The 10,750-nt window shown below is 40.7% G+C and overlaps 1 protein-coding gene across 4 annotated transcripts; it reads right to left on the bottom strand.

The window, feature by feature from the left end:
• Positions 1-1,097: 1,097 nt before the first annotated feature.
• LOC118556010 (probable G-protein coupled receptor 21) lies at positions 1,098-8,349 on the bottom strand. 4 transcript variants are annotated; one of them, XM_021321780.2, is made up of 3 exons: positions 8,089-8,344; positions 7,170-7,916; positions 1,098-2,506 (listed from the first exon to the last, which is right to left on the bottom strand). In XM_021321780.2, the coding sequence occupies exons 2-3, from the start codon at positions 7,846-7,848 to the stop codon at positions 2,214-2,216; spliced, it is 972 nt and encodes a 323-aa protein (XP_021177455.1). In that variant the 5' UTR covers positions 7,849-7,916; positions 8,089-8,344; the 3' UTR covers positions 1,098-2,213. The 4 variants fall into 4 exon arrangements, with proteins under 4 accessions (XP_021177455.1, XP_035992239.1, XP_021177454.1 ...); XM_036136346.1 differs by having other exon boundaries at positions 1,098-2,509; positions 7,170-7,976; positions 8,089-8,337; XM_021321779.2 differs by having other exon boundaries at positions 7,170-8,349.
• Between the last annotated feature and the right edge of the window lie 2,401 nt (positions 8,350-10,750).

The raw sequence follows: 10,750 nt of genomic DNA, 5'->3' as shown, positions 1-10,750 counted from the left end.
GTCATGACACCACAAACACATTCAATATAAAACTAAAGTTGCATTTGTTTCACATTTAATAATCGCAGAAGGGGAGCGGTGGCCTAGTGGATAGAGCAGGACGATTGCTCCCTGGGAAGGCTTTAAGTTACCAGGTTTGAATCCCAAAAGCCTGCCACTCTGGGTCCCTGAGCAAGACTCTTAACCCCAGGACGCTCCTTGGACACTGCACAGTGACAGTACTTAGCTCACTAACAGACGCAGAGGACAACTTTCATTGGATTGTATAGAAGTTGCAATGATAAAGGAGATTAGAAGTGAGTATTCAGCTCTCATGTAGCAGCAGTTCGGTGTTCATTCAGGATTAGATACTACTCATCGGGGGTGAACAGGGTGTGTGTTGGTGGAAGAGCTCTTCAAAGATGTTGGAGCTCTGCTCATGAATGCAGCTTAAGTGAATGTCTCTCAAGTGTGATGGTAGTAGGTCATTGAGCTGTTTATATCGCTCTTTGCAGGCCTTATTCTGCACTTCAACACATCTGGAGTACCACAGTTGCATGTTCACAATGGGGCAGCATGAGAAAACAACGGACTGATTTGGGGACCATATTGATCATTCATGGCAACCAGACATTTGGTCTTTTATTCTTAGCCTTTTACATGCACACCTCAAACTAGAAAACATGTTTTCAGAGGCTTGTTACCAGGCCTCAGCTCTGCAGAAGCCTGCTAATGAGCTATTCATCTGAGTCCAGTGTGTTTGAGAATGGATGCATCTAAAAGTTACAGGATAATAGTTTTTTGATGACTATAGTGGGGCACCCCTGATCAACAGTTTGCACTAAAACATACCTTGTGTTAGCATTGGTCCTATTAAAATCTGGATTGTGCAATGCAACACACAAAAAAAATTCAGTTGCTCTGAGGTTTGATTTACAAGAGGTATGCCAATAAACTGGAATAATTCGAGCACAAAACATTACTAAGAGCAAAATGTAAATCTGAAGTAAACTAAGCTTATTTAATCATACGTCTGTAGGCTTTAATAAAAAACGCATACATAAAATGCTTAGGTTGGCATACAACCCAAATACAAGCAACTTGTCATGGTATTTGTCTGCAAGACACTGCCACAATGATATGAGGGGTTGTTTATAGTGCATGCCAAATGCTCATTAAATAAAACTACATCGGTCAATTCACACACATAATTCAAAGGCATCATACTTTATTTTGCACATTCTTAAACCAATATTTTCTTTATATTACAAGTGTACAAGCAAATTTAGAAACATATATGAAAGTAATCATTTCTTTCATTATTTTTTCACCCGATTTTCACTGATTGTTATACCAAGCAGAATTTTAAAATAAACGTATAAAATTTTTCAACTCAAAAATGAACCATCATGACAAAACTTTATTCAAAGACAAAAACACACAAAGCTGCAATTCCTCCATCTAGATGTATTATGTAGATTCTGCGCCCAAAATCCTCCAAATACAAGTTGTCTCCTACCGGCACGAACGTGGTGACCTTTCTGTGGTCCAGGCGCTTAATTACTTTTCTCCTTGCATGCACCGAAATGCTGTGACTTAAAGGTTAACTTCTCTTAGCTGGTATATGTCAAATAGTTTGAAACGGATAAAGGTTGATAGCCTCAGTAGTTCAAAGTGTTTGAAATCTGCTGGCAGCGTTCACAAAGATCTTCACATGAGAAGGGGCCTAAATATCAATTTCTTCTGATGAGCTAAATGACAAATATGGACCGATCGAAATGTGCTGTGATAAGTTACAGGTTGACGCATTAAAAAGAGGTGTGTGCAGAATAATGACAGGCATACCTGTAGCACAGACAAACTTGATGGCTAGCTATAAAAGAACTAAAAAGGTGGTTTAAGAGGCCATCTTGGATTATAAATCAAATCATGGCAATGGTACATCTTTGAGAAAAATAACCTCATCCAAATCAGTTATAAATGGAGCATTTGCCCCTTTCAGCTGAATGCGGTTTTCAGTTGGAAATAACATGTATAAAAACAATACAGTTTATGCTGGTGCTGATTTTCCTTTTCACCCTGAAATGTCACCGTCAGAATCGTTCAGAATTTCAAACCATTTGCAGTGCAGTGCTTTAGTTTGTTAAAACACCAATAACTAGGCAATGACTTTAAAATTATGCAGGTCACTGACCACGTCCTTGGCTGCACTTTTTTTTCTGGGGTCAGAGGTGTTAAGCCAAGCTCAGCAAGGTGCAGGTGGAGGACACGCTGGAGGAGCGCTCATGGACCATGTTGTTATTGCCGAAGATTCCTGAGATGGACTGCGCCGATGAAGTGGTGCTCCACCCAAAGGTGTCTGCCAGTTCAGGACAGAGGGCCAGAGCCAGCCTCTGCAGAATAAGGTAGAACTTCCTGCGAAAGTTTTTGTTTATCCAGAAGTAGAAGATGCAGTTGAGGAAACCATTGGAGGTCGGGAGCCACACCACGACGAACTCAACCCACTCTGGTACGCTACTCCCCGAGACTGCTGTGGGTCAGGAAATGTTGAACAAAAGGAATCAGTCTGATGACAGAAATTACACAGGTGCACAGTTTGCAAATAAAGCTACTACCTTTTTTGATCATATATAGCCAGTGGCATTTTTTTTGGATATGGGAAATATGTCTCACTGCCCATGATGGCATCTCTTCAGGAGCGGCGTGAGTTTATGCACTGCAAGAAAATATGGCTATTCATTGTGGCCAGCTAATTATGTATGAGGTATCTAATTTGACTCTCTCTAAAGTAAAATTCTATTTCCCATTCCCCCCCGGACTGTATTTGATCATAATTTGAAACCTGTATTGAGATTCTTTGCACACTTAATTAGTGGTAACAGCAAAAGAACACATTGTATGCAGATTTGGCATTGGGGTAGCTTATGACTTAAGCGTGAAAAACAACATATACACAGGTGATATGTGGACAAATTTTACACCAATTACAAATTTATGGCTGGGAAGTCGGTGGTTTAAATAAAGGGGCTCGTCCAGGCCACCTTTCATGCAAGAACTACATGATTTGATTTACATATCTAATGAGTTAAGACCCTCATTTTGCAACTGTCTAGAGGGCAATACATTTTATTTATTTTCTACAGGTTGTTCAGAGTTTGTCTTTGGAATTTTTTTTCAATCAATCCCTTGTACTGGCAGGGTTGTAAACATTTTGCCTGGATACAGTTAATATATTAACTTAGGTTTGGATGCAAGGTCACGCCTCTACCCCACCTCGCATAAATGAACCTAGCAGTTCATTTATACTCAGTTCACCTAATCTCAGTCTGTCACATTCTCACAACCACACCCTCCCCTCAATCATATTGTTACCTCGTCTTCCTTCCTGTCATCCTCATCCCTCACTTTCATTCATCCCATCATCCTCATCCTTCTCCTTCCCTTCGTGCCATCCTCCTCATCCTTATTTCCTCATCCTCTTCTCTGGTGTTGGGGGGGGGGGGGGGGCTTATTGGGGTTGGGAATAAGCCATTTCCTGAAGACTGCACCCCCACGTTGAGTTCTATCTTAAGCAAGTCTCCCCAGATGATCCAATCCCATCTTCTTGTTAATCCATCTTCTTCCTTTAATACATCTTTAATCCCATATCTTTATGGCATTATCGGTGTGTCTTATTTTAAGGCATTAAAGCAAAATCTTAAAACCACGTACTAAATAAAATCCAGCCAAGACATGACAAAGCCTTTGAAAGATGCAACATCCTTCAACTGATCATCTACCATATGCCGATGTTTTAGTTTTACTCCACAAATATACTTTTCAGAGCAGTAATTGTAACCAGCTTTAACCATCATTGCAACGTTTGTACATTCCAGTGAAATTTGTCCTCTGTCTTTACCCATCCCATAGGGAGCAGTAAGGTGCCACCCTGCGGTGCATGGGAGTCTTGGTCAAAGACCTAGAGTGGCAGGCTGTAGGATTCGAACCAGGGAACTTGCAGCCTTCCCAGGACACAGGAGCCCTGCTCTAACCACTAGGCCACCACTCCCCTGGTACCCACCAATACATTTTCTAGATGGAACAATGACAGTTTAAACAAGCAGGTTGTTGTAACGCCCATCCCTCATGTCTAGAAATCCAGTTTTATGTTCCAATTTATTCAAACCTCTTATCTGTAATCAGTGGCAAAACACTTATTTGCAGGACCACAAATCAGCATCACTGTTGCTTTATTTTTCTTTCCATTTCACCACCTATTATTTCTGATAGTCATGATGTTATATCTAAACCACCAGGTAACAAGAAACGATTCAAACAAGGTTGGTAATAGAAATGTGATGTTTAAAAATGGGCCTTTGGTATTCAAACTAACCAAATACGATTCCAAAGAAAATTTGTCACAACTAAATCAGTTTTCTGTTGGATACCACAAGCCAGCATTCAACATCAAATACCCTGGACATTACTAGATACACAAAGGGCTTGATATCTAATAATATAAAGCAGTACAAACATTTTTGGAAAGGTGTAGCCCAAATCAGAGCTGAATCTGATAAACAATCCTAGCAGAAACTAAAGAACAAGTGAGACATATTTAATTTTTCAGGCATACAGATAAGAAAACGAAAGCTCCTCTGCCCAGATTTTTGTTAATTTATATTTAGGATGTATAATATCTATATTTTAAACACATAAGATGCCTCACCCGTGTCTGGTAATCAAACTGGCTGTGAATAATTTAGAGCTTTTACAGTAAATTAGCTCATGATCAAGTAGCTGAGACTTAGTGGAACCAAGTAAAGTGCTTTACTGTGAGGCTCATGAGCGTTTCGACGAGTGCACACTTGTAGTTTAAATTAAGACTCTTGGCTTCACTTTGCATGGATTTTCATCTGTGTCTGTTGGATTAGAGGCACATTTAAAAAAAAAAAAAAAAAAAAAAAAAAAAAAGGAGGGGGGGAGGGTCTTCACTTCTAAATATATTCAGCCACAACTCCACTTTAACACTGATTACTCCAAGACAGCCCATGATCAGGGCAAATTAGAAAGAGTCAAAAAAGTCTGAGTCATAGCTGGCCTTAAAAAGTACATTCATGCCCATGATTACATGAATAACTCTGACAGCTATTCCTCCCACAACTTTGGCACAAACTGACAGATTTGATGGGGGGAATCTCCAAAAAAAGGTAAAAAACAAAGCAACTGGACTTGTTTTCCGTAGTTGAAGACGTTTCGCTTCCTCTCCCGGAAGCTTTCTCAATTCAAAAAGTCTGGAGTAATGATGAGTAACAAGCTTTATACCATTCCAAACAAAGGCCTGTAATGGCTTTAGATAACATGCAAATTCAACCGAAACAGGACCACCCCTTAGTAATGGGCGGTCGTTAAAGGGGTGTACTAAGGGGTGGTCCTGTTTCGGTTGAATTTGCATGTTATCTAAAGCCATTACAGGCCTTTGTTTGGAATGGTATAAAGCTTGTTACTCATCATTACTCCAGACTTTTTGAATTGAGAAAGCTTCCGGGAGAGGAAGCGAAACGTCTTCAACTACGGAAAACAAGTCCAGTTGCTTTGTTTTTTACCTTTTTTTGGAATGACCATGACCTGGATGACTGAGAATCTTCACCAGCGATGGGGGGAATGACGACAAGATGCTTCATTTTGAAAGACAGATGTCTTACTCACTTTAAAACAACAAAACTTTAAATCTTTTCGAATATAAAGTTCATATATACAGAAAGCATATATAGATATTTTTAATATTATGGCTCTTTAATTCTAGGATCAACATCTGATTCTAGTGATGCAAATAAGTGTTACAAGGGATTTGTTTTTACTGTTTTACATCAGTCTACACAAGAAGCAGGTCTAATATTAGAATATTTGATACGTGCAATGAATTTCTTCAGTCGTCACTGTGACATACAGCAACAGCAATCCTGTTAGAAGAGTCACTGATGCAGCAGTAATAACTCACACACAGGTGCAACTCAATAAATTAGAATATAATCAAAGTTATTTCAATAATTCAATTCAAAATGTGAAACTCATTCATTTCAAACAGAGCAGTGTATTTCAGGTAAAAGTGCTGTAGAAAAAGTGTACAAGCAACAGCGATCACTGCAGCCTTGAGAAGATTTTCAAGCAAAGCCAAATTCAAGAAATTGAGGAAGATTCTCAAGGTGTGGAATGCGGCTGAAATTGGCACTTCAAAAGCCACCACACAAGGATGTATCCATAACCTTGGCAGTCACAGTTGTATTGTTTATGTTAAGCCACTCCTGAAACAGAGATATCAGAAACATCCTTCCTATAAGAAGAAAAATTAGTGGACTGTTGCCCAGTGAGCCAAAGTTATCTTTTTTGAATAAAGTAAATGTTGCATTTGAGGGATGAAGGGGCACACAGAATCCAAGCTGCTTGGGGTCCAATGTCATGTTTCCACAGGGGAGCTGCTCCACTGACTTTTTTATTTCATCTTTCAGCTGCATTCAGCACCTACTGACTCTGCTAGAAATACCAGAACGTGGCTATGACAGCTGACTGGCCTGACCAAAACCCTGGTAGACCATGTATGGTGAAGATATGAGACACCAGACCAGACCCAACTGCAGATATGCTACAAGCCTCTATTAGAGCAACCTGGGCTTCCACAACATCTCAGCAGATTTACAGGCTGACCACCTCCATGCCGCACAGCACTGATGTTGTAATTTATGCAAAAGGAGCCCCCACCAGGTATTGTGTGTACACATTCTGTGTTAAATAGACTGTTCCTTTTTTTATTTTGGTCATTTACATTTTTTGGAGAAACTGCAATAAGTTTTGCTGTCCACCTGTAATCCATAGAGTATGCGTTTATCCTCTTGAATTAAATTACAGTAACAAATTTACTTTTTTAACAATGTTCTAATGTATTGCGATGTAAACCCATGCTCTAGTCCCCTAAAGAACTAAATAATCTGGACTGCTCCAACCTTGTTTGCGATCTTGAGATCACAATTAATGTATAGGGAGGTGAACTTTTGTAAAATGTGTTGAATAAAGTTAAAATAATCTCAAAATATACCGTACTCTATAAATTGTGACAGAACGTGTCTTAACCAAAGGCCACTGTTTGGTCCACAGGTTTAGACCAAAAAGTTGGATCATATTTCCACATTGCTGATCGGCTGTGATGTTTTGCTTACCATTGTAGATCATAGCCGCCATGCAGGGTGTCCAGCATGTGTAGTAGGCCGCCATCACAGGTACGAGCACTCTGGCAGCGACGTTGTGCCTGCTGCGCAGCGCACAGCCGTACCTGCGCAGTTTCAGCCTCTGCCTCTTGGCCGCGCACCACACCCGCAGGTTGGCATACGTCATGACCATAGAGCAGGGGAAAAATATCAAACAGGTCAAGCTTAAGGTGTAGGCGACGTTCGTGGAGTAGGACGGGTTGCAGACCAGCGACGCGTTGGAGAAGTGCACCTCGATGATGCCGTCCGGGAAGGTGATGGGCGAGAGCAAGACGAGAGGGAAGCACCAGGCGAAGGCGATCAGGAGCAGAGTCCGCTTTCTGGTCATGAGCGTGGAGTACTGCAGCGGGTAAAACACCGCGATGTACCTCTCCAGGCTGATGGTGGCCAGCGTGTACATGCAGGTGGAGTAGACGGTGGCGTTGCAAAACGCCACCACATGACAGAGGGCATCCGGGCCCTCGCTGTAGTCCTTCAGCAGACTCACCCAGAGGTTCAGGGGCATGACCAGCAAGCCGAACGCGGAGTCTGCCGCGGTGAGAGACAGGAGGAAGTAGCGGGAGTTCCTTGACCAGCCAGCCACGGAGGAGGTGATGACCAGGAGCACTGCAATATTGCCCAAAGTGATCATCACTCCCAGGACGATGATGATGCTTATTTTGACGGAGCGGTGGGTCAGCTCCTGCAGCCTCAGGTAGTCTGCGTCCGACAGGTTGGAGCGGTCAGAGGTGGAGAGGTTAAATGTTGCGTACATTATTCCTTATTTGAGTGGAAGGAAATCATAAGGGGTTAAAAAAAAGAGTGTTGTCAGGTGAAGAAAAATAAAACAAAAACATGTGAGCAAAGAGTGGGTTACATTAGAGAGAGGCACCTGTAGGCTTTCTTTCTGTGCTGGGGCAAACTGTCAGGTTTGCACACCTGCTGCAATCAGTGGTGGGAGGAAACAGCCCGTTGCAACAGTCCGAGCTGCAAAATGCCTCGTCTGCAGCAGTTGATCATGGAAAATGTTTCACCCATAGGTGTTCGGCCGGGAAAAGCACTCGTTCACTGCAGCATCTTTATGCAGACCATACATTGTCTTCAAAAACTGTAGAATACATAAATACAATTTCTGTAGCACAAATGATCTGACCTGATTTTAGTAAAATCTCCAAATCTGTGCGCTTGTTGGCAGGGCACACCATCAAGTTGTTGCCATCCTCGCTGTCCACTGTGGGCAGACGGCCACAAAGGCATATTTCGCATTGCGAATTTAACAAAGGATGCAAAGAGATTCAGTGAGTTGAAACAGTTGTTTATGGACTTGTCTGTTTTAGTCCTTCAGGCTCAGTTTGAGTTCGTCACTTGCTGGCCCATCACATTGAAACCCCTGTCGTTCTGTTAAGGCTTTTATTTTTGGTCTTTCACCCCAGGAATTTAAGTGGGCCGCCCACATGGCCACCCGTGTGAAAACTTTCTTGAAGCATCCTTGTACAAAATCCAGGTAAGAATGTGCAAAAGCTTATTTTTAGAAGTTATCTTAAATTCTCTAAGGGCTAGATGAGAGAAATTGTTTTCATTTAACTACCTTGAATAAAGTGCCCACACCTTTTTTTTAAGATTTTTTTTGTACACAAATATGAAGCCCTAAATCATTTACATTACAAGCAGGATTTCATATGAAACTAAAATATTTTTTTGGGAATAAATGTTGGAAACTTTTCCCATTTTTACATATGGTTAGGAAGGTTTGTTTGTAGTCCCTCTTTCCTCTGCTGAGCAAGGACTGGGATATTTTTGTAACAGCCCATAGCAAAATACCAGGAAATGGCTTGACAAGAATCATTTACTAATGATACCGATAGGCCTCTTTATTAAGAGCCATGGATAATTGGTATGATTTCCTAGGTGAAAAGGCTGTATTTTACCCACACATCATTAAAGGTTTTTTCTATCGTTTATTCAGGCAGCATCTTGTCGGTGGGGTTGAGATTTTTCTCTCGGAGACATTCACACAGGCTTTGTTTTTAAGAAGATTAGACTTTGTTTTAGTTTACTCTAAATAAAAGGGACCTTTTACAGAGATTAGTCAGACAAAAATGCTTCAATGTGTTGCTTTCATTCCCAAAAAACACTAAGGCACAAAAAAGGAGGATAATGGATGCTTCAACAATGTTGGCTTTTAACACAGTTGTGTCTGGAAAATAAAAGACTAACTGTTTGTACCTTGAAAAGGAAGAGCTTGTGCTTTTTGCTGGAAATGAAATTTTATCTACCCAGTAGTTTGTGTTTTTATTTGTTTTATTTTTCTGTCAGCCCTCAACTGCAGATGCAGTTGAGGGCTGACAGAGAACAGCTTTTAACATTGTCGGTTTTGCGTAAATGGTGCAATCTGCAGTTTGTTTTTGTTTGGAATAAACACTGTTGTCTGGGAAAAACATTTGACACACGTTTAACCAGATGATAGAAATGTAATTTATCAATATTTATGTCTACAGAGATGTGCAAATTGCCCATGCCCTGCAACCTCTCAGACTTCAAACTATTGATAACCAGTTAGATGGTTGCCATTCTCACTGTCTTAAGAACATGCCTCAGTCATTTTCATTTTAAGAGTCGCTTGAATGTATGTCTCTCACATCAATTACCTTCATGTCATCTTTCACCCCACCCATAAATCTCCTCTTTGGTCCTCCTCTAGGCCTCCTGTCTGGCAGATCCAGCTTCAGCATCTTTCAAATTATGTGCTCATAATCCTTCCTTTGTACATGCCCAAACCATCTCAGTCTGGACTCTCTGGCTGTCCTCCTGATGTACCCATTACTGATCCTATCCCTACTTGTCACGTCCAAAGAGAACCTCCACATCTTAATTCCTTCTGCCTTCAGCTGTGCCTCCTGTCTCATCCTTAATGCCACTTTCTCTAAACCAGGGGTGTCAAATATACGGCCCGCAGGCCGGATCCGGCCCGTCGAACAATTTAGTCCGGCCCGGTGGCTAAATGCATTATCATTATAAAAAAAAAAAAAAAAGAATTGTTGTCTTAATGCCAAAAAGAGCTCATCAGATTTGACTTTCACAAACGGAGCAGTACTGCTTTTGCCATAGTGCTCCGCTTGATTTATGAATGTGAATAGTTTTATTATGATTCATGTGGGGAATATCTCGAATGATATGGACACTACAATGGGAAAGTAGGAGAGAAAAGGAAGAACAAGAAGAAAAAAATGGTGAAAGAAAGAGGAGATAAAAGGAAGAGAATGATAAAACAATTAAATTATTGAAAAAAAAAACATGTACTTCGTTTAATTGAAAATATGCAGTTCCTATATTGTCCACGAGGGGCGCTGTGTTTTAATTAGCAGATTAAGCTTCAGGTGTGGAAAAATTTTAATCATTTCTTAATTTGTATCTGTTTAATGTATTTTGTCATGTAGGACAGTGTTTTTAAGTTCCAAAAAATGTGAATGTTTTTCAACATTGTACAATCACTGTGATCAGTTCTTATGCATAATGCACAAGTAAATGATTAACTGAGTCAAAAGTATTGTTGA

This window comes from Fundulus heteroclitus, chromosome 4, assembly GCF_011125445.2.
Source record: "Fundulus heteroclitus isolate FHET01 chromosome 4, MU-UCD_Fhet_4.1, whole genome shotgun sequence".
Classification (NCBI taxonomy): domain Eukaryota; kingdom Metazoa; phylum Chordata; class Actinopteri; order Cyprinodontiformes; family Fundulidae; genus Fundulus; species Fundulus heteroclitus.
This window is presented reverse-complemented; position numbering and strand designations above follow the sequence as displayed.